The 24,496-nt window shown below is 45.1% G+C and overlaps 1 protein-coding gene across 4 annotated transcripts in view; it reads left to right on the forward strand.

Annotated features, from left to right (window-relative positions):
• Positions 1-24,496, forward strand: part of LOC135220929 (major facilitator superfamily domain-containing protein 1-like) — a 178,478-nt gene that overhangs the window by 3,816 nt on the left and 150,166 nt on the right. For 2 of the 4 annotated variants that reach the window (XM_064258585.1, XM_064258589.1), the window contains exons 2-3: positions 1,732-1,876; positions 23,096-23,201. In XM_064258585.1, the coding sequence (XP_064114655.1) occupies positions 1,757-1,876; positions 23,096-23,201 (226 nt within the window). In that variant the 5' untranslated portion in view covers positions 1,732-1,756. Of the gene's footprint in view, positions 1-510; positions 587-1,330; positions 1,486-1,731; positions 1,877-23,095; positions 23,202-24,496 lie in introns of those variants that run through there. The other 2 variants (XM_064258587.1, XM_064258586.1) reach the window with 2 other exon arrangements.

Here is a 24,496-nt window from a genome sequence, read left to right on the forward strand (position 1 = left end):
GGCCACTAGATCGACTTATATTTTGATCTATTTATTCATTTACTGTGACAAATAAATAAATTTGTAAGCATTATCCCTGAAATTGACTCCTCCTGATGAGTAATATCGGCGCAATACTCACCAGTTGTAGTAGCAGATAGAGAGCTGTTAGAAAATAGAGAGACTATTTACAAGTTGAATGCAGCTGATGCAGCAATATCTTTCAATAAGACTTGTTTGAAGGAGGGTCTCCTTCCAATATATTATTCAGTGATATTAATTATTATTATTATTATTATTATTATTATTATTATTATTATTATTATTATTATTATTATTATTATTATTATTATTATTGTTATTATTATTATTATTATTATTATTATTATTATTATTATTATTATTATTATTATTATTATTATTATTATTATTATTATTATTATTATTATTCAGAAGATGGAACCTATTCATAGGGGTTCCTTGAAGGTGATGTATGGATTAGTTAATTGCAATTTTGTTGTGCAGTATATATATTATACTATACAGATAACTCCAGCCTATTCGCGGTTCAGGATTCACAGCTTCACCAATTCGTGGATTTTTCTGTGTAAGTTATCACTAAATTATATGCAAAAAATTCTGCAACTCTCAGATTTTTTTTGTGAAGAAATATTCACTAATTACTATATTTTCATGTTATTTTCATGACTATATGTATTTTTTATGATAAAAAATTATTTATGTAATTATTTTTGGTGCATATTAAATATTAAGGTACTGTATACTATAGTACTTTAACTTTTTTCTGTATGCGGTTTTTCCTGTCCACCTTCAGATCTTAAAACCTACCGAGACTAGAGGCTGCAAATTGGTATGTTGATCATCCACCCTCCAATCATCAAACATATCAAATTGCAGCCCTCAACCTCAAAGCTCGATAGTATTGATTTCATTTAAGGTTAAGGAGAGCCATGGATCATGCCTCTGGCACTGCTAGAGGTGCCAGTAGCCAATGCTTCTTCACTTGACTGCATGAGGGGAGCAGCTGAGTACTGCCTGGTTATGGCTTAGAGTTTCATACTGTAGCACATCAAGATGATATAAAGAAAACTTGATCGTGCCAAAGAAACTTTGGCAAAATTTTAACTTATTTTGTTGTTCAGACTGAATTGTATTTCTGAATTCAACAAATGAAAGTGTTCCAGTGTACTACGTATCATTATTTAATCAGCTTCTCAAGGAAAAGCTTATCAAAATTTGTTATCATAAGTGATTGTACTGCTATTTGATGGCACAGTAAGTTGTCAGGAGACCTTTAAATGGGATTAATCGTTATCTTAAGAATCAAGATAAAGTGTGAAGTTTAAAAACTCATTGTTTAGAAAGAGAACTCACTTCATTCAGGCCTCATATGAGTCGGGAAGGGAAATCACTTCACTCAGACCACATAAGGTTTTGCAATAGAACCTTTTTTTTTCAACTACATACGTAGTGAAACTTTGACAGGTAATAGAATTTTGTCTGATTTTCATCAGTTCTGTGACTGATCAAGAAATTGTGTATCTTTATGCTAAGAGCTTAATATTGTGGTTTGTATGAAACACATAGTGTACTTAACCCATTGTTTTTATATCTTTCATGTGTTAGATAAATTTGATAATGGAATGAAATTACAAGTTCATTATATGCTTGAGGTGAGTTTTAGTGATAACAGCACAGAATATGAATAAAACTTTTGCTGTGCAATTCCAGCAACTGTCACTGGCCTATTAGCACAATGGTAGAGTGTGCATCTCAACATGATGGGGATCCTGTGAGCAGTGAAGGGCAACTACCTCAAGGAATGGCTGAGGATACTGATGTACCACAACATGAAGAGCTGGAAGAAGTTGATCATGTAAGTAATAGTTGTATGTCAAGAGGATTTGAGATGTTTTCTTCATGTATGTACACATTAAAGTTTTTCATAAATGAATCTATATGTACATAGGTGTAGCACTGTAGTGTTTTGACAGTTTGTTCATTCTGTTTTCACTATTGATAGCCTCATCTCTCAGTATAAGTTTCATGTAATCTAGACTGTTGACATTAGTAAATGTTCCTTTATGTTTAGCATATATGTTTAACATATACAGTAAGATATTCAGAGATATTATTGGTTACATTGTGTTCAGTGCATGGACCAGTTTTAGTGATTTTCATTCTTTAAAGTATTTAATTTTTCCCTTCATTATGATAAAGCCAAGGGAGGTATCTTTTACCTATGTTATTTTGGTAGTCCACTGTTATGATAAAACCATTCTGTCTTTGTGTATAATCTTTGTTACTTTTTAGTGTGCTTTTATAGTGATAAAGGGGGATACTATAATGGATAGATGTGAGTTCAGAGTACATAGTTTTCTTTAAAGAATTTTGCTGACTTGCACATATATTTATTTAATAATTAAATAGCCTGGAGCATTTCATGTGCTTAGTGTGAAATTTGAAATTGAATTTCATTATTCTGTAAAAATATAGCTAGGATTTCAAGGTGACAAATTTTTAATTTTATATAAGGAACTTAGCAAGTACTACTAGTAATTACATAGCTATATGTAGTTTCAACTCGCACGACAGCTCAAATAAATAAATTCGCGGATAATGCTTCAAAGTTTAGTGCAGGTGACCAGTACCACCCACAAATGGGAATACCAGGAATAAATTAGCAGACAACCACATTCTGTTTCTGCCATCCTCAGTGTAAACATCAGATTAATTGTGGCAGCTTTTATCATCAATTGCCGGTTATCTAACCAGATTTTGTTGATGTATTATTGCTGATTTTGAGTAACCTTCAATTTGTTCATGCAACTTACCTGTCAGATATATATATAGCTGATAATTTCCGACGACCGACAGAATTTAAAACTTACGACACACGTATGGCAGTCAGGTGGTTATACCCATTCCCGCCGCTGGAGGCGGGTATCAGGAACCATTCCCATTTTCTATTCATAATTTTTCTGTCGCCGGTGTTGTGAACATCTGTTTACAGCACCTCCGTCTGGATTTGGAAACTTTTTGCTACTTGAGTATCCCTTTTTGGTTCTTTTTTTGGATTAATTGACTTGGATCGGTGGCTATAGGCACACGTTATTAGTGGATTGATTTGATTTTGGTTTGGATTTCTCTTGGATAATATGTCAGGGTCTAGTACAGCTAGCGCTAGATTTTGCTCTAGGACGATTGTAGAGGTAGGCTACTGAAAAGCTTCAGTAGACCCACATACGGTATGTAAGAGTTGCAGGGGAGCATGAATGTGTGTATGAAAGCCGTTGCAAGGAGTGCGAAAGATTAACAGATTCGGAGTGGAAGGCGTATGATACCTATCTTAGGAAACTTGAAAAGGATAGGTTAAGGAGGTCTTCCTCCAGGAGTGTTTCAGGTGTGCAAGAAATTAATGTTTCTCCGTTAACCCTCCTTCTGTTAATGCTCCTAACCCTGTAGTGTTGCCTCCGGGCCCTGAAGCAGTGTCAGTAGAGAGTAATACTTTGTCCTTAATTTTGGAGTCGATTCGTAATTTAGAATCGAAAGTGTTGGCTCTTGAGAGCAAAAGTGATGTGCATAAGAAGTGCAGTGATCCCCTTGTGTAGTGGAGGTGCGTCAGATCGGTCTCGTTTCGCCTCTAGGCCTGGACCTCTGCTTGACTCCCAGGACCTGGGAGGAGCATGTCGAAAGCCGAAGGAGGGTTACAAGGAACCCCCACCGATCTGGCGTGCCTTCGGCAGTTACTGATGAAAATCCCCAGACTGCCAGGGAGCGTGCGCGTGCACGTCTCCTCAAGGAGTGTTTTTCGTCATCGGGGAGGCTTCATCCCCACGTAAGGGTGGAGTTCTCACGGTGCTTCCCGTCCGCTGAAAAGGACGGCGCGTGTTGTTGACGCTTCACGTCATAGTTCTCCGAATCTGCGATCTTCTCCTGACAGTGCGTTCGCTGCTTTTTCCGCCGCAGAAAAGGCGTAGAGTCTTCGGACTTGGATTCGGGTAGTTCGTGCGAGCGATACAGTCGCTCTAGAGCTCGGGAGGAGGCCGTACCTGGGAGGAGGAGGGAGGCGTCCCCTCGCCGCTCTCCTGCTCACAGGATCAGTCCCTCCCCGGAGCAGGAAGTTTCGCCAACCAAGAGGATGATTCAGTCACTGCAGCAGCAACTTCAGGACGCTCTTGCTTCTAGAGAGTCTCTTCCGCGTCGTAGAAAGGATGAGAAGCTTCCTGTGAAGAAGTCAAGACCTTCTCTTTCTCCTCGCTCGCCTCTCTCTTCGTTCGAGTCTCCCTCTAGAGTTCGTTCTGCTACAGCTGCTCTAGAGAGGTGAGAAAGTTCGTTTCTCGCTCTCAGGATGAGATATCTCCCGCTCGCAAGTCTTCGAATGTTCGCAGCAAGCGGTGGACGCCGGAGCGCGCTTCTGTGCAAGTGGAGCGCAGCTTCCGTTGCCGCCAAACGCGCACCTGTTGTTGATAAACGTGCACCAGTGGACGGCAGCCGCGCGCTGGCGGCCGCTCGGCGCGCACCAGCGGACGCCAAGCGTGCACTAGTGGACGCTCGGTGTGCGCCAGTGGACGACAGGCGTGTTTTTGTAGATGTCGAGCGCGCACCTGTCGGCGCCAAACGTGTGGATTCGGACGCCAAGCGCGCGCTGGTGGACGCCAGTTCCTCACCAACGCAAGTTCAGGTGGAAGAAGGAACCCTACCTGTTAGTCATTTTTCTTCAGAGTTTCCTCCTACTTCTCCAGTTTCTGAGGAAGGAGTTAGCGATAATTTAGTCGAAGCAGAGGAAGAGCAGCAGCCAGTTCCTGTCTCATCAGACTAGTAAAATAAAGTTTTTGATGCGTCTTCTGCAGTCGGAGTTTGGAGAAATTCTTTCCAACCGGAAGCCCCATCGTACTCCCCCTTCTCAATTTTCTTCTTTTAAAGCATCGAAGGCATCGGGGTTCGTTAAAAGAAGAAGTCGCTTTCCACGAAGCAAGCGTTCCGGAAAGTCCATGAGTGGATGGAGAGAGGAAAGCCTCAGGAAAGTCCTCTTTGGCTTTACCGCCATCAAGACCTCTGCGGTAAAGGAGGCATGTGGTATGAGAGACGGGAGAGGACGTAGGTGTTAAAAAACTACCAGCTCTGCTCAGGGTGATTTCGGAGCATCGTGGACGCCTCCAGAAGAGCCCTTCCTGTCTTCATCAAAAGTCACTTGGACCCATAACGAGTTCGACTTCCATCTAAAAGGCCTCTTCAGGACTCTAGAGGTCTTCAACTTTCTCGACTGGTGTCTTGGAGTTTGGATGCCAGGTCAAGGAGTTCTGATACTATTAGTCTGGGGGAGCTGTCCAGTGTACTTTCTTGTATGGACAAGGCCGTCAGGGATGGTCTGAGGAGTTTGGCTACTCACTTTAGCTCGGGGGATTCTCAAGAAGAGAGCAATCTTCTGTAACTTCACAGCCAAATCCGTCTCTCCAGCGCAAAAGGCGGACTTGCTTTTCGCTCCGTTTTCAGACCATCTCTTCCCCAGACTATGGTTAAGGGGGACATAGCATCGAGCCTTCAGGAGAAGGCAACGCAGATCTTCTGGCTCAGTCTTCTAGAAGACAGCAGCTTGCTTCATCTTCTGGAGTTTCGTTTACCAAGAAACCGAAGCCCTTTCGTGCGGATCTTCCTCGAAAAACAGCCTCCCGAGGAAAGAGGCTCTTCCAGAGGAAAAACCCCTCCCCTGCTCCGTCAAAGAGTTAGGAAGTGATTTGGAAGTCCTTCAGACGCCGGTAGGAGCCAGGCTTCTTCTGTTCGCGAAAGCCTGGAAGAGAGATGCCGACCCTTGGTCGCTAGATGTTGTGAGGAAAGGGTACAGGATCCCGTTCTTGAAGTCACCCCGCTATCCACAACACCAAAGGATTTGTCTCCCTCTTATCGAGGAGAGAAACAGAAAGTGCTTTTCGATCTGCTGGAACAAATGATCGAGAAGCAAGCGGTGGAACAGGTCTTCGACCTGGAGTCTCCAGGATTTTACAAACCGTCTGTTGGTGGTGCCGAAACATCGGGGGGGTGGCGTCCCGTCCCGTCCTCGATGTCAGCAGCCTAAACCTCTTCGTCATAAAGAAGAAATTCAAGATGGAGACGCCTCAATCTGTGCTGTCAGCTTTGAGACCGGGGGGATTGGATGGTCTCACTAAGACCTCCAAGACGCGTATTTTCACGTCCCCATCCATCCCCAATCAAGGAAATACCTGCGATTTGTCCTGAAGGGGAAGGTATTCCAATTCATTCGGGCACTTTGCTTCGGTCTGACCACAGCGCCGATGGTTTTCACCATTCTGATGAAGAATGTGGCAAGGCTGCTTCATCTGGAGAATATAAGGATCTCTCTCTACCTAGACAACTGGCTTATTCGAGCTTCATCGCGAGACCGGTGTCTGGAGGACCTGCACACGACCATGTCGTTAGCGAAGTCCCTGGGTCTTTTCTGTAAACCTCGAAAAGTCGCATTTTTGACTCCTTGCTCAATCTTTAGTTCTATCGGGGATTCAGATGGACTCAGTGGCTTTTCGGGCTTTCCGTCCCAGGGGCGACAACTTCAATGCTTGGAAAAAAGTGGCGACCTTTCTGGGGAAGGAAACATGCTCGGTGAGGGAATGGATGAGTTTGCTGGGGACCATTTCCTCACTGGAGAAGTTTGTTTCTCTGGGAAGGCTGCACTCAGACCTCTTCAATTCTTCCCAGCCACCAACAGTTGGAAGAACAAACAAGATCTGGAGGCGATCTTGTGTTTAACGAGAGAGGTGAAGGATCACCATAAGTTGGTGGTCAGATCCACGGAAGCTCGCAGAAGGGCTCTCCCTCAAACTTCGGAACCCCGACCTAGTGTTTTGTTTTCCACGCGTCGTCCACGGGTTGGGGGTAGCAACACTAGGAGGGAAAGAAGAGTCGGGTGACCTGGAGGGAACAGGTGCCCTGGCACATCATCTGAAAGAGCTGTCAGCGATTTACCTGGCTCTCAGGTTCTTCCAGGAAGAAATATCTGGCCAAAGTCATTCAGATCAACCTATGGACAACAAACCAAGCAGCACTGGCATACCTAAGAAATCAAGGGGGAACTCACTCGCCTTCTCTGTTTGCCATCGCAAAGGAACTCCTTTTATGGGCGAAAGCGCAAGAAGTCATATCCTTGACAAGGTTCGTGTCAGGATACAGAATGTTCGAGCGGACCTTCTCAGTCGACGAGGTACAGCTGTTGCCGACGAGTGGACCCTTCACCAAGAGGTTTGCCAGTCGCTGTGGGACCTGTGGGGTTGTCCGCAGGTGGATGTCTTCGCAACTTCCAGGACGAAAAGCTTCAGCTGTATTGCTTTCACCAGTTCTGGACCTTGGGGAGCAGTCGCAGTAGACGCCCTACTTTGGAGTTGGTCGGGTCTAGACATATACGCTTTTCCCCCGCTCAAGATCCTCGGGGAAGTGATGAGGAAGTTCGCGGCATCGGAAGGAGCGAGGATGACACTCATCGCCCCCTTCTGGCCAGCAGCCGACTGGTTCACAGAGGTGATGTCCTTCGGTAGACTTTCCGAGGACTCTGCCCTTAAGGAAAGATCTACGCAGACAGCCCCACTTCGAGAGGTACACAAAAACCTCCCCGCTCTGAGTCTGACTGCGTTTCAGACTATCAAGAAGTTGGCCAAGAGCGAGGGGTTTTTCAAGACCTGTGGCAAAGGCGATTGCCACCGCAAGGAGGCCTTCCTCAATCGCTCTGTACCAATCGAAGTGGGCTGTCTTCAGATCCTGGTGCAGGAAGAAGGGCATTTCCTCCACCACAACCTCTGTGAGCCAGATAGCTGACTTCCTTCTTTATCTGAGAGAGGAAGTGAAGTTGGCTGTTCCAACTATTAAAGGCTACAGGAGCGTGCTTTCTGTAGTCTCAGGCACAGAGACTCGATTTGACTAATAATAGAGACATTCATGATCTCATTAGATCTTTCGAGACTAAGAAGGTCATCAAGCCTAAAGTTCCCTCGTGGAACTTGGATGTGGTGCTCAAATTTTTGATGTCGAGTCACTTCGAACCGCTTCATTCAGTTTCTATCAGGAATCTGACGAAGAAAACGATCTTCCTAACCGCTCTGGCGACGGCGAAGAGGGTTAGCGAAATCCAGGCCATTAGCAAGCAGATTGGGTTTTCAGACAGTAATGCAATTTGTTCTTTAAGTCCCACGTTCTAGCAAAGAACGAGAATCCTTCCAACCCGTGCCGAGGACCTTTGAAATCAAAGGGTTGTCAGAAATAGTGGGAAATGAACGTGAGAGATTCCTGTGTCCTGTCAGGGCTCTAAAGTTCTATCTGCAGAGAACTAAAGCTTGCAGAGGTTCGTCTGACAATTTGTGGTGTTCAGTGAGGAAGCCTGATCTTCCTATGTCGAAAAAACGCACTGGCGTTCTTCATCAGAAGTACGATTAAAGAAGCTCATGATAAGTGCAGTGATAGTGATTTGAAGCTTCTGAAAGTGAAAGCTCACGAGGTGAGAGCTATTGCTACTTCGGTAGCTTTTCACAAAAATATGGCGCTCAAAGATATTTTGAATGCCACATTTTGGAGAAGCAATTCGGTGTTCGCTTCACCTACCTGCGGAGGTGAAAGTGACATACGAAAATTGCTTCTCCCTCGGACCATACATTGCTGCAGACAGTGTTTTTGGGGGCAGGAGGTAACACTCATCCTATCCTTTAGGGATTAGGGGGGTTTTTAACTTGTGTTTTTATGGTTTTGTGTGTGACCGTCTGGGGCGGGTCTCCCTTCCATTTAGCGTTATTAAGTGGGATACCTTTGGTAAACTAAGCCAGGTGGTGTATTTTTTGTCTCGTTGCCCTCATTAGTATGGTCCATGGTCCTAGTCACGTCGTGGTCTCGCCCCTGTTGACAGATCATCTGGAGTGCACCAGCTTCATAGGTCTCTACCTTGGCTGGCAACTCTAGTAGCACAAGCAGACTTATACGTGGCAGTAAATCCCACGAAGCCAGCTATGTCTAACATGGTCAAGGAAACCTGAATATTCAATATTCTGCATATATGTGTTTCCTAAATCCTCTATTCTGTCTCTCCCGCCACCAAAGGTGGGATTCAGCTATATATATATCTGACAGGTAAGTTGCATGAACAAAATGATATTGTAATGATACAATTAAGGTTGTTCATACTTACCTGGCAGATATATTAATTAATTACCCGCCACCTCCCCTCAGGAGACAGTGGAAATAAAAATTATGAATAGAAAATGGGAATGGTTCCTGATACCCACCTCCCAGCGGCGGGAATGGGTACTAACCACCTGACTCCCACTACGTGTGTCGTAAGTTTTAAATTCTGTCGGTCGTCGGAAATTATCAGCTATATATATATCTGCCAGGTAAGTATGAACAAACTTAATTGTATCATTACAATATCATGCTTATAACTATCAGGATCAGTATTTCATTGTTTTGTACATGCAACTTCCCCGGCAGATATATACTTAGCTATAGTCTCTGACGTCCCGACAGAATTCAAAACTCGCGGCACACGCGACAGGTAGGTCAGGTGACCAGCCCACTCCCGCCGCTGGGTGGCGGGAATAGGAACCATTCCCGTTTTCTAACCAGAATTTTTCTGTCGCCGGTAGCAACAACATCGTTGTTGGTACCTCCTGCAATGGAATTCTTTTCTCGTTGGCCGAGGATTATCTATTTGACCTTTGGTGATGTACTTTGATCTTTGGTTTTGGCATACGCTTATCGTGGACCGTTTTTTGGATTTTGGTTTGGATTCTCTTTAAAATGTCTGACGTGGCACCTGTATTTAGGGTGTGTGCGAAAGAGGAATGTAAGGTGAGGCTACCGAAAGCATCGGTGGATCCTCACACAGTCTGTAAAAAATGTAGGGGGAATGATTGTTCTGCGACTAACACCTGTCTGGAATGTGAGAGTTTAACGGAAGTGGAATGGAAGACCTTGGCTTCTTATGTAAGGAAACTTGAGAAAGATAGAGTTAGGAGGGCTTCCATCAGAAGCTCAAGTAAGATCCTGCTCTATTGAACAGGAAGTAGCTCCTAACTTTTCTGGTAATTCACCTGCTCATAGTTTGGTTTCAGCCCCTTCCCCCAGCAGCGAACCTGTAGATGCGTCTACGGAAATGGCTGCAATGAGAGCCTCAATAATCAGCTTGAAATCGCAACTGCAAGCAATAAGGAGACAGGTAAGCGCAGTGATGTGTGCAGTGATTTGTGCAGTGTCCCCAGTGAAGTGGGGGAGGGGGCGTCTGACCGACTCCGCATTGCTCCTAGGCCTAGACCTCTTTCAGACTCCCATGACCAAGGGAGGAGGATGTCGAAAGCCGCAAGGGGGATGTAGAGTATTCCCAACGGTCAGGCGTCCCTTCGGCAGATCCTGTAGCCGTTTCCCAGGCTGCCAAGGACAGCTACTGCAAAAGCGTCCTCAGGAAGTGCTTTTCGGACTCAGACTCTTCGTCTCCAAGAAAGAGGATGGAGTTCTTCCTCTAAGTCGCGTCCTCTTAAGAGATCCTGGAAAACGCCAGCAAGCGAAGCGTTGCATTCCAGTCCTGAGCCTTTTCCGGAGTATTCGCCTGCTCGTAAGAAGAGAGCTATGAGATCTCGACTCTTCTCCGGAAGACTTACCACACAAGACGAAGGAAGTCTTGGTAGGACTCCAACAGCAGTTGTCTGCCTTAGTGGGAGTTCTTTCTGAAGGCTCTTCTAGGAAGAAAGACATTTCTCTTCCCATCAAGAGTTCTGTTAGGAGAGCCTCAGAGAGTAGGCGCCCTGGCGTTAGCAGACGCTCCTCGCCTGAAAGGTTTTCGTCCCCAGCGAGACCTTCTTCAGTCGCATATGACAGGAATCGGAAACTCCCTACGAGCAAGAGTTCTCCCAGGAGTTTTGCTAGAGAATTTATTTCGCCTCTCATGGCAAGTATCAGGAGCCTGATTCGTGGATTTTCTCGTGAGAGAATTCGTGCGGCTAAGAGCTCCGGGAGAGAAGAGAGCCCCTCTCTATTCAGAGCTCCGCAAGAAGGAAGGAGCGTTCGTTCGTCCTCTAGACATTTCCGAAGGAACAACCCTCTCCCTCTGGGAAGTACCCAGGAATCAGGAGTCCCATAGGATCTTCTAAATATCCTTCTAAGGACGCAAGAGTTTCGCCGAATAGGCGCCGAGATTTAGACAAGTTTTCTTCACCTCCCAGGAGGGATAGGAGAGATTCTAGCGCCTCTCCGGATGGACGCAAAGGGAAAAGGAGCTATTCGCCTGCTAGACGCAGTCACCAGGACGCAAACGTCCTCCTCTCCTCTGGACGACGGGAACAAAGGGTTCTCCTTTGCTCCTCGCAGGCGCATTTCGCCTTCCAGGCGTCCTCATCAGGACGCAAATGCCTCTCCTTCTTGGACCAGGCAGCCTCACCAGGACGCAAGCCGCCTCGCCTTCTTGGGCCAGGCGCGCTCACCAGGACGCAAGCGCCTCTCCTTCTTGGCGCCAGGAACAGGATGTTCTCCTTTCTCCTAGCAGGCGCTCTCTCCACAGGCGTCTGATTCAGGACGCAAGCGCCTCTCCTAGCAGACGCAAGGAGCAGAGCAGAAGCCCGATTATAGGGAAACTCCAGGACTCGTGCAGGAAGGAGGATAGAAACAAGGACGAAAGAAAAAGGCTTCTTTCTACGGATCGGTCTCCTGAAAAGGCAAAGCCCTCTTCTCCTGCATCGCTTTTGGAAGAAGTTTCGGATGAAGAGATATCCAAAGATGCAGGAGTTTCGGACTATAAGAGACTTGCTTCTCTTTTGTTGCAGGTGTTTGGAGACTCGCTACGCCAGTCGGATCCTTCTTCCTCCGGGATCTTTATTATCCAGTACGAAAATGTCGAAGGCCTCCTACTTCGTTACGGGATGACCCCTACTCTTTCTATGAGAAAGTCTCTGAAGAGTCTCGAGAGCTGGCTTAGATCTAAGAAGGAAGCGGGGAAGAGGGCGGTGCCGGGGGATTAAGTTCGGTTTATTTTGTCCTCCCTCTAAGCTGACGGGGAAACCAGGTATGTGGTATGACACCAAGGAGCCAATGGGCCTGGGGAGGGCCCCTTCCCCTTCGTCCTCTGATGCGGACTTTTCCGCTCTTGTAGATGCGTCAAGACGACGCTCTCTGCACTCTGCAAAAGCCTCTTGGGGAATGTGTGAGGTTGATCATCTCATCAAGGGCCTCTTCAAGACTCTCGAAGTCTTTAACTTTATGGACTGGGCTTTGGGAGCTTTAGCCAAGAAGTCTCAAGAACCAGACTTCGTTACCATGGAAGAGTTGGGCAGTGTATGACCTGCCTAGACAAGGCGGTTATGGATGGCTCCAATGAGTGGCATCCCTTTTTGGATCCTGTATATTGAAGAAGAGGGCAGTGTTTAGCTCCTTCTTAACGAAATCTGTTTCACCTCTGCAGAGATCCTCCCTTTTATACGCGCCCCTCTCTAGTCACCTTTTTCCTCAGGAAATAGTGAGGGATATATCAAAGACTTTATCAGAAAAGGCCACACAGGACCTGCTGGCCCAGTCAGCTAAAGGCTAAAACCTGCTGTTTTCAGGTTGCAAAGAAGGAGAAAGTTCCCTTCCAGCAGCCCGCTTTCGGGGAAGGTCTGCACCAAGATCTTCTCCAGACAAAGTGGGTGCCAGGCTTCTAAACTTTTACGAACCTTGGGCACAGAAAGGTGCCGATGCCTGGTCCCTATCCATCCTAAAGAAAGGATATTTAATCCCCTTCAGGGAAAAACCTCCCTTAACTACAACTCCAAGGGAGTTAACAGCAAACTACAAGGATTCTGTCAAGAAACAAGCCCTTCTACATCTCGTGGAGCAGATGCTTTACAAGGAAGCCATAGAGGAAGTAAAAGATCTCTCTTCCCAGGGGTTTTACAATCGCCTGTTCTTGGTTCCGAAAAGCTCAGGAGGTTGGAGGCCAGTTCTGGACGTGAGCGCCCTGAACGTGTTCGTAGCAAAGAGGAAGTTCACAATGGAGACGACAGCCTCGGTGTTAGCAGCCCTGCGTCCAGGGGACTGGATGGTATCCCTGGACCTGCAGGATGCTTATTTCCACGTGCCAATACACCCGTCTTGCAGGAAATACCTCAGATTTATGGCTCAAGGAAGAGTATTTCAATTTCGGGCCCTATGCTTCGGACTATCAACAGCCCCCCAAGTATTCACGGGACTAATGAAAAATGTGGCTCACTGGCTTCATGTCGAAGGGATTCGAATATCCTTGTATCTAGACGACTGGCTGATACGAGCACAGTCGCGAGTCAGATGTCTGGAGGACTTAAAGCTGACACTGGAGTTAACACAGTCCTTGGGACTGTTGGTAAACCTCGAGAAATCCCAGATGATTCCCATCAGAACATTGTTTATCTGGGGATTCGGATGGATTCTCGGGGTTTTCATGTGTTTCCATCACAGGAAAGACAGAACCGCTGCTTGGAAAAAGGTTAGCAACCTTACCTAGAGAAAGAAAACAATGTTTCCGCGAGGGAATGGATGAGTCTTCTGGGGACCCTTTCCTCGTTGGAACAGTTCATTTCTCTAGGAAAGGCTTCACCTAAGCCCGTTACAGTTCTATCTAAGAGAACATTGGATCAGAAATCTCAAAATCTGTCCGATTCCTTCCAGATCACGAAGGAAATAAAGGAGGACCTGCGTTGGTGGATGAATCCGTGCAGGATCATCGAAGGAGTATCCCTTCACGTTCCGAACCCTCGGCTTAGTTTGTTGTAATTCCGCGACGCCTCAGATGCGGGTGGGGAGCCACTCTAGGGACGAGAGAAGTGTCAGGCACCTGGAGGGGAGAACAGGTGTCCTGGCACATCAATATGAAGGAATTTACAGCGATTCACCTGTCTCTCATACACTTCGAGGCTCAGATCTCAGGTTCAGTCCTGCAGATCAATTCGGACAACACAACAGCCCTAGCTTACATCAAGAAGCAAGGAGGGACGCACTCGTTCTCCCTTTACAAGAAAGCAAGAGAACTACTGCTTTGGGCAGAAGAGAGAAGAATCACTCTCCGGACGAGATTCATTCAAGGGGACAAAAATGTAAGAGCCGACCTTCTGAGCAGGAGAGACCAAGTACTGCCTACAGAATGGACGTTTCATCAGGAGGTATGCAACAGACTATGGAACCTCTGGGGGACGATCAAAATATAGATCTTTTTTGCCACCCATTGGAACAACAGGCTGGAAAGTTACTGCTCCCCGATCGCCGACCCAAGGGCGATTTCGGTGGACGCCCTTCTCCTCGATTGGTCCGGAATAGACGGGTATGCTTTTCCTCCGTTCAAAATATTATCGGAAGTAGTAAGGAAGTTTGCAGCAGCAGAGGGAGCCAAACTGACCCTCATAGCCCCTTTCTGGCCAGCGCAAAACTGGTACACGAGGTACTGGGATGGATAGTAGACTTTCCGAGATCTCTCCCAACAGGAGCGATCTTCTCAGACAACCCCACTTCGACAGGTATCACAAAAACCTGCCCGCTCTCGCTCTGACTGCCTTCAGACTATCGAAGGACTTGTCAGAACAAGAGGCTTTTCTCGAGATGTTGCGAAAGCGATCGCAAGAGCTAGAAGACCATCTACTATTCGAGTCTACCAGTCGAAGTGGGATGTGTTTCGCAGATGGTGTAGAGCTCAGAAGATATCCTCTTCCAGTACCTCTGTGACAGATATAGCTGATTTCCTCCTTTACTTGAAGGAGAAATGCAATCTAGTAGTCTCTACAATTAAGGGCTATAAAAGTATGCTATCTTCAGTCTTCAGGCCTTAACATTGGGGAAGACAAAGATTTGCATGATCTGATAAAATCCTTCGAGACGTCAAAGAACAGAGGGATTAGAGCACCTAGTTGGAACTTAGATGTGGTCCTAAAGTACTTAATGACCTCCAAATTCGAACCTCCCTGTAAGGCTACGTTCAGAGATCTGACAAGGAAGTCTTTATTCTTGGTCGCGCTAGCTTCAGCGAAAAGAGTAAGCGAACTACAAGCCTTAGAACATAATGTTGGCTTCAGGAACGACTCGGCGTTCTGTTCCTTCAAACCGATGTTTTTGGCGAAGAATGAAAACCCTTCGAAACCTTGGCCTCGAACCTTCGAGGTAAAAGGACTTTCGTCTCTAGTAGGTACAGAGCGAGAAAGGGCTCTTTGCCCAGTTAGAAGCCTTAAGTTCTACTTAGAAAGGAAGAACGAACTAAAGGGGAGTAAGGAGAGTTTATGGTGCTCAGTTAGAGATCCCGGAAGACAGATCTCTAAAAATGCTCAGGCGTTCTTCATCAGAGATGTAATCAAGGAAGCCCATTTAGCGTGTAAAGAAGAACAACTGGACCTCCTTAGAGTTAAAGCTCACGAGGTAAGAGCAGTCGCTACCTCTTTGGCATTCCACAAGAACTTGTCGATACAGACTCTAGTGGAGTCAACCTTTTGGAGATGCAATTCGGTCTTTGCATCCCATTACTTGAGAGACATTCAAGTGACGTACGACAAGTGCTTTACTCTAGGAGCGTACGTATCTGCGGATTCGTTGCTGGGACAGGGAGCTGAACCCAATCCTTTTTATTTTGATTATTAGGTTAGGGTTTTTAATGGTGTTTGGTGCGTTTTATTGGTCGATTGAAAGAGGGTGCAGGAGTTGACCCCTTTCAAATCGTAGTGCTAACATGTTAGTGTGGTCAGGTGATCGGGATTGGTCGTTATGCTCCTTGTAGTGTCTTAAATACCTAAAGCTCTATCATGTAAGAGGGTTAGCCCCCGTTGGTATGATACAGGTCAAGGTTCTGCCATGTAAGTGGGTCAGCCCCCATTGGTACGATCCAAGAAAAGGCTCTGCCATGTAAGCGGGTAAGCCCCCATTGGCATGATCCGAAAGGGTTATCAGTCACAGGTCTCATCCTCTCTGAAACTCTGATGGCAAGCAGACTCATAGACAGTATCAATGAAGTCTTCTTCCATATCAGGTAGGAACCAAGGTTGTTTTTTGTTAATATACCTACAACGTATGTTGTTTCCCTGTTTTTTATATTCATAAATAATTAGTATGTAACTGTCTCTTGCCCTCCACCAAGGGTGTCAATCAGCTAAGTATATATCTGCCGGGGAAGTTGCATGTACAAAAATGATATTGTTAGTATACAATAAAGTTTTGTACACACTTACCCGGCAGATATATACGATTAATGGCCCGCCCAGCCTCCCCTCAGGAGACAGGTGGAAGAGAAAAATTCTGGTTAGAAAACGGGAATGGTTCCTATTCCCGCCACCCAGCGGCGGGAGTGGGCTGGTCACCTGACCTACCTGTCGCGTGTGCCGCGAGTTTTGAATTCTGTCGGGACGTCAGAGACTATAGCTAAGTATATATCTGCCGGGTAAGTATGTACAAAACTTTATTGTATACTAACAATATCATTTTTGTTATTAAGATCTGATTCAAGTTTATAATTTTCCACTACAGTAGCTAATTTTTAGCAAAATTGACTATCTACTTCCTTGATTTCTACTTAGTAAGCAGGAATTCTGCTACTAGTGACATAGAAGCAGTCATTGCTTAGGCAGCCTACCATGAAGAGCAAAGTTATTTAAATAAATATAGGCTGAAGAATGGTGATTTTTCAAAGCTATCATACATTCAGTTGCAATTTTCCATTGTAACCAGTATTTTTGAGGAATCAGCCATGTTTTGATTGGGCAGTTTATTATAACTAGTGAGGTGAAGATGTCAATATAAAGCAAGTTTATATTTGTAGTTGCTTTAAAATTTAAATTACATATCACCTTTACCAAGTAGCGTAATATAACGTAATCATTGTGTTCACTACCGAACTGATATTTCCAGTAATGAAATACATATCTACAAGTCTCAATATTGTTGGATAGGAGTTGAGATATGTTTGTATGATGGTACTTGGTGTACTTCAGCATTTGTTACACTTTCCTTTGCAGAGAACTGAAAAAGTGGAAGGGCAGAACGTAGTAAGGAGAGAAATTGTACTTTTATTTTGTCTGCTTTTTTGAGAAGAGGAGCCATTCTTGACAGCCAAGAATCGTGCTCTGAGTGCCCAAAGTGTTCACCAGTTCTTGAGATCTCAGCTCCTGAGTTACTAGCTCACTTGAAACCCAGCTAGCCTTGGGCCAACTTAGAACACCCAGCTCCTGGTGTAAACTACTAATCTTTTGGAGCCAACTCTCTCATTGCATAAATCTTTTCTCTCTTGCCACTGGCCTTCTTATTTTTATCCATTTGCTCCCACACCTGGCTCCCTTGCTTCCTTCCCGTGCCTTTGCCAGTCAGAGATTAACCCTGTAACTGTGAAATGTTGTGCAGTGAAGGAGTTGATTACCTGGCCTGCCAGTTCTCTTAGACCTAAGTCACTGTCATACTCCCCTAAACCTGGGAGGAATTATGCTGAAAGTCAATGGAAGCTGGTGGGAAGTCCCCTCAGGTAGTTGCCCCTTCAGTCGACCCTGTTGCCGGTCCCAGGTATCGACAGACAGCCACTGGAAAGACGTCTTTCTGGATGTGTAGTGGAGAAAGTGGCTATCCGTCCCCTTTGGATCTCCTAAACTCAGTCACTGTCAGACTCCCCTAAACTTGAGAGGAGGCATATTGACAGTTCTTAGGAGTCTGAAGGGGGTTTTGGCCCTGAGTAGTTGCCCCTCAGTCGAGCCTCTTCTACACAGGTATTGACAGACAGCCATTGGAAAGGCGTCCATAGGGATGTGCATTAGTTGTCCCTAGTGATACTCCAGTGTAGAAGCCACTTTTCAGATAGACAAGAAGTGCCAATAGCATTTTTTCTGTGAATCTCAGCTGTTTAATAGGCACTACATATTCAGACAGTTTCACACTTCTCCGCTCTCCTGTAAGCATCTCAGGGAGCAGGATTGTAGTCTACAGCCTTCTTATAGTGTCTGGGACAGTCATGTGCTTTTGTCTCGTGAACTTTGGGTTACGGAACGCCGGTTTTTGGCACCAAGTAGACCAGCAGTGTCCAAGTGTTCATCATTGTCTGAGCCAATAGCACTTGAGCACCCAATAGTGCATGTCTCTTCTAAGAACATACTGTTATTTTTTTTTAACACCAATTTCTAATTGAATGCCTAGCTCCGGTCTTCAAGTGGCCCAACGTTAGTCTCTGATCACCGGGTGCCCACACTTTGTTGTTGGACTCCCGCCTTTGAGTGCCATACAACCGTTTACAAACTTTTTTGTCTCTCTTCAGCCTGTTCCACCTTCGCCTAGAGTTCCAGATGAGCCAAAGTTGCTCCCTTTTTAGCATCAGTCTCAAAGCACTGTCCTTTGCAGACAGGGACTTTTGTGTACACATTCATGAACTTTTTGAAGAAAGCTCCCACCTCTCGCAGTTTTTTCTTCACCTCCAAGTGGAATCAGGGAATTGGGAGTCTGACTGGTTATTAAGGGAGCAAAACAAGTGTATATTTTATTTTCCTCCCTCTGGTGCTTAGATGGAGTTGGTCCCCCTGACTGAAGTTCTGAAGATTTTTGAAGTATGGGTCTTTCTTGACTGGCAACAGGAGCAGGGGTTTAGAAGATAGGAGACTCAATTTTTCCAAGAGACATCACTTTGGTTGGTATCTTAGTCCTGTCCTATGTGGAAAGGAGGGTTGACATAGTTTTTTGACTGCCCGGATGTAACCATTCTGGTTTGCTTTCAGCCGTCTTGCGATGCAGACTTGTTTTCGAGAGCTCTTGCCTGACTGTCGTTAAACTCATTTTTCCCAATGGGATCTTTTTTTATTTATTATTTCTGTAAATATATATTGAATATACTTTGTTTGATATTATTAATATACTAAAACACAATTTGTGATAGCCTTGCAGAGTGTGTGTCTCAGTTTTGGTGGCCAAGGGCATAACATTCACCCCATATCACATCCTTCCTTTAATTAAGGGTGTGACAGTATGTATGTGTTATGATTATGAGGTGTTGCTCCTGCTGCTTGCGCTGTCAGAGTTTGCCCTCTGTTTTTCTCTCCCGGCATTCTTTCCTTATGGCATTTCAGGAGGGATTGTCTTTTGCACTCTTTCCTCGCTTGTCGGGCGAGGAAGAGGGGTGGTTGTTGGCAATTGAGTGACGAATTCTCAGGGGTCTGTCTCCTCTCGGAATGAGAGGAGTCCTTTTATTAATTAGTACATTTTCTTTCTTAAGGTTGACAGTAAGCAGTTGTAGGACGCAGCACTAGATGCTTGGTTATCCTAATCTTCGGAAGTGTACCTGTGACATTCTAGTATGCTGTGGCACTGTCTCTTATGTGTGTGTAGTTCCCCTGCTGTGCCTTCTATTAAATTGCTACTGTCACCCTGACAACCAGTTACTCGGCAGCTTCTGCTGTGCCTCTGGCCCCAGCTAACCTCTGACTCTTGCCACTGCTATTGATATTTCCTAGCAACATCCTGTAGCAGAAGCCCTGTGGAAGAAACATCATTCTCCATTGCCCTTCCCTTCTTTTCCTGAGGCTTGAAGAGGTTCCTGGGAAACCGGATAAGACCCCTTCGGCCAAAGTAGAGGAAGGCTGTTCCCCCCCCCAAAGAAGCCCTTCTACAGGATTTCTAAGAGAGTGCCGGCAGTGGGATCTCTTGTTGGCTCTTCCCAACCTTCAGGCTTGGGAACTGATTTGCATGCCCCTGAGTTTTGTGTTTATGGAGCTGTAGGATCGCAGGCTTTGGTTTACATTCCTGTCATCAGTGTTAGAGGTTCTGCCTTTAGACTGATGCTGTGTCGGGTGCTTGTTCACGAGTCGCTCCGAGTGCATGTGTTTCTAACAAATCACAAGCATCCCGAGCTGCTGACGGAGAGTCCTCTCACTGTCCCAGGCCAGTGCTCAGCAGGTTCGCACCTGGTGTCTCGATTCTGAAGATTCAACACTTGAAGAGGTAGGTCGGAGGTTCCCTTTGAAAGTTCAATGGAACGTCTAAGGGAGTGCCACTCTCCGAGGAGGCAGTGGTCATCTCATCGGCCTTCCCGCCCTTGAGGCAAGGTACGATTCCCATTCTCCCATGGGGTCTCACGTTTCGGGGGCCTTGAGTGTACAATCTTTCAAATCACGCTCTTGATCCAGTTCATAGAAGTCTGCATCTAAGACTGGTTGTGTGCCTGTTCCTCCTCAATTTCTTCAAAAGTTGATAGAGGAACACTCCTGATGATTGGTCTTATGAATTCAGGAGTCTCACCAAATGCTTGAATTCCTAAAGTTCAAGCACTCACCAAGTACTCGGATTCTTTGGAGTGACAAGCAATTGGAATGCAAGAGAGAAATTCACTAGAATTTCTGTCACTGCCCGACCAATCAGATTCTTTTGTATCTTGCACTCAGAAGGTGAGAAGACCTCTCCCGATGATTATTGTTATTAGATTTGGGAGTCTCATTGAGCGCTTTAATTTCTTAGAATTTATGGCATTCGCTGAGCACTCAAAGTTGATAGAAGACCGCTCTTGATGATCGTTTTTATGAGATTCGGGCATCTTGCAGAGCATTTGAATTCCTTGAAACTTTGGGAGCTCTCCAACTGCTTGGTGTATTATCAACTGCCTGGGATTTTATGGAATCTTGGGTGTTTCTCAACCAGTACAGGGGAGTTTGCTCTCCAATCTGGTTTTGGCACAGAATTAGAGAATTGCCGAAACACTAAGGTGTTTCGACACTGCCCTCCAGCAATTTTTTTTTTTAAGTGCTTGGTCAGGTTCCATCATTGTGTCTTCGACCTTAGGGTCTGAGCATGTAGGATAGCAGACACAGAATCTCTCTTTGAGCTTTCTTCTCGAGGGGCTTCGGCCTTGAAGGAAACTAGGGAATGTGGGAGGAAAGCGATTGTTCTTAGCAGATGAGTACCGCCCATAGTCTTGTTTACATAATCTGCTCAGCTCACTCGATTTGGCTCGACCTGCTGGGATCAGCTGAGTTGAGTACTTGGCTCTGTCCGAGTGAATTTTCTGGTCTCCGCAGGTTGGTGCTTTGCCATGGAATAAGCACCCTCCTTTCCGGGCGGCAGTCATCACAAGTTGATGATCCCCCACAATCTACCCTTCCTGCTGATTCTGCTACTAGGAGAGGTAGGAATTTCCTTTCTCCATACCTGTTCTCTTGACCCATTGGGTTGTTCCAAGAGGTACAAAGTGGACAGAGAAAATTCTGATGAGTTTGTATCTTTCAGAATTTGGCTACAAGGGCTGGTATCTCAAGATCAATCCTCAGGTCATCTTGTCATACACTCGTGTAGTCGAGGGAAGATTCTTTGGGTCCTGTCGAATCTCCAATAAAGGATTTTTATTTAGCAGAGATCTTGGCGCCGATTCGTCAGCACATTGATCTCAGGAATAGGACCGCCACTTCACCTGTGAATAACCCTCACTGCTTGAGGCCCATGCTCTTCCAGGAGAGACTAGGGTTTTCATAAGGGCACCACATTCCTTGCTTGAGAGGGCTCTCTCAACTAGATGAATACCTTTTCTCTGGACAAGGAGTTCACTCAGTTTCGGAATCCCCAATCAAGCTATCCTCCCCCCTACTGCCGTGACAGGAGCGATTCTTCTTTACTTTGGAGGGGTCCTGCGCTGACTACAGATGGTTCTGTCTCTGCTTCATCCGGACTTGGGTCTCTCGCTGTTTTCCTTGCCGCGAACGATATTCCAAGAAGCAGCAAACATGGAGGCCATCACAATGGTGTCTCTACAGGCAGTTTCCTGACAAGGTCTGTGATCCTTCACTTTCTGTAAGGCTTGACTTCCTTGATTGCAATCATTCCTGAAGGAATTTTGCCTTGTAGAGACTGTCCCAATCTGGGGTGACTTTTCTACCCAACACCAAACAGCAACCTGTGGGTTATTCTGCTGCTAAGAAATAGGACCCTGTCCTAATTTGGATCTCCAAATTCATAAGTCCCGACTCGTGTTGAGCCAGAGGAACAGTCCTTTACTCGGCTCTGCCTCTCCCTCTTCAGAGAATTGACAGATACCATGGTAGTCAAGGGTTGTGACAGTATATTAATCGATATACGTAGTATTTTCTGCTGTCTTTTCTAAATATATGTACATAAAAGAACTTCCCAAGCATCCTTCTCAAACGATCAATTCAATTTGAGCAGGGCGACTGCCTTGTCCTTTGGGTATTGGTCAAGACCTTTGGGTCTTTGTAACCATTTGACTCAACCTTGTAGTCAAGCCAGCCCTTCCTCAGTTCCCTAAGAAGTCTCGGGCTTCAAAGGGCGATAGCAGAAACACTCAGCCTTCTTCTGTTCCTCTTCTGGGAAGAGGGTGGAAGGAAAGTGAATGCTTGTAATGGGTTTTCGTCTTGCTGGTACCTCAATGCAGTGTTGCTTGTCGAGTCTCTGGACTTATAGCAACATAACTGAGGCCTGGTAAGCGGATACCTTTCAGGAAGTATCTACTCCCTTCTGGGCCTCGGTCATCTTCCATTGAACTTCAACCACTCCTGTGTTCCCATCTCGAGAATAGCTACGGCTAAGACGTAGTTGTCTTTGGTGTAGGGTTCAATGAAGGATTCAGCTATATAATTACTTGGTAAGTTACTTCAATAAAAATTACTTTTATGATAAAATTACATGATCGGAGCTCTCCCTCTTCCTGTCTGAAGGAATGAGGCGTAAATAGAATGAGGTTGGCTGCTAAGTTGTTCCTGGTATTCCTGTTAGTGGGCAGGACTCGTCACCTGCACTAGACTTTGAAGCGTTAACTGCAAATTATTTTATTAAAGCTGCCATGCAAGTTGAAATACGTGTATAGCTGTGTAATTATTTTATCATAAAAAACTCATTTTTCTGGGTTTAATGGAATACATGTATCAGTATAATAGATTATTTCAGTAAAGTATAGTAAGATGGCTTTTACCAAACAGTTTAGGTGTTTGTAAAAATTTTCAGTGCCTCGTTGATTTTTCTCTGCAAGATTTCAAATATTTAAAGATCTAGGGTATGCTGTGGTAGAAGAATGCTACATTATTGAGGTAATTTTAAGTCTGCTTTTTTTTTTTTTTTAAACATCATTTCCTTTTTATTGAACTTTTATCATCTTTGTTTTCAGGCTTCTGAAGGAGAGGTAGAACTAAGAGGATGCTCCTCCATTTGTGATCCACGTATGGCTCGCTTCAGATTTTCTTCCTTGATATTTATGTGTTTACTGGGATTTGGTAAGTATTCTTATGTTATTTTTAATGTAACTGGTCATGAAAGCCTCTTTAGCTATCATTCATTATCAGTTATCTTTTAAATACAGTTATTGTATCATTATGATTTGCTATATACCATCATATATTATAATACATACATATTTATAATTAACTTATACATATTTATATAGTATGTAACTTTTGGCAGATAGTCTGTGTATTTTTTCTATTTTGTTCATGAAACTTACCTGTCAGATATATATATAGCTGTATTTTTCCGAATCCGACAGAAATTTAAACACTTACGACACATGCAGTGGAAGTCAGGTGGTTAGTACCCATTCCCGCCGCTGGGAGGCGGGTATCAGGAACCATTCCCATTTTCTATTCATAATTTTTCTGTCGCCGGTGCTGTAAACAACGTTTGCAGCACCTCCGTCCAGATTTTGGAAACTTACTGGCTACTTGAGTATCCCTTTTGGTTTTTTCTTTGGTATCTGAATTGGATCGGTGGCTTGGCACACGTTGACTTAGGATTGATTTGATTTTGGTATTGATTTTTCTTTGATCAAGATGTCAGGGTCTAGTTCAGCTAGCGCTAGATTTTGTTCTATGTCTGAATGTAGAGGTAGGCTACTGAAAGCTTCAGTAGACCCACATTCTGTTTGTAAGGTTTGTAGGGGAAATGAATGTACGTTTGAAAGTTGTTGTAAGGAGTGTGAAAGATTAACAGATTCTGAGTGGAAGGCGTATGAAACCTATCTTAAGAAACTTGAGCGAGATAGGTTAAGGAGGTCTTCCTCCAGGAGTGTTTCGGGTAGGCAAGATTTTAATGATTCTCCTGCTAACCCTCCTTCTGTAGTTTATGCTCCTACCCCTGTAGTTTATGCTCCTACCCCTGTAGTGTTGCCTCCGGGCCCTGAAGCAGTGTCTGTAGAAGGTAATACTTTATCTTTAATTCTTGAATCGATTCGTAACTTAGAATCAAAAGTGTTAGCTCTGGAGAGCAAAAGTGAAGAAAAGTGCAGTGAAAGTGCCCCTTGTGTAGTGGAGGGTGCATCAGATTGGCCTCATTCCACCTCTAGACCTAGACCTCTGCTTGACTCCCAGGTTACGGGGAGAGAGCATGTCGAAAGTCGAAGGAGGGTTACGAGGAACCCCCACCGATCTGACGTGCCTTCAGCAGCTTCTGACGAACCTACCCAGACTGCCAAGGAGTGTGCGCGTGCACGTCTTCTCAAGGAGTGCTTTTCCTCTTCGGAAGCTTCCTCCCGCGCAAGGGGTGGAGCTCTCATGCCGCATCACGTCCGCTGAAA

This window comes from Macrobrachium nipponense, chromosome 2, assembly GCF_015104395.2.
Source record: "Macrobrachium nipponense isolate FS-2020 chromosome 2, ASM1510439v2, whole genome shotgun sequence".
NCBI classification, from domain to species: Eukaryota; Metazoa; Arthropoda; class Malacostraca; order Decapoda; family Palaemonidae; genus Macrobrachium; species Macrobrachium nipponense.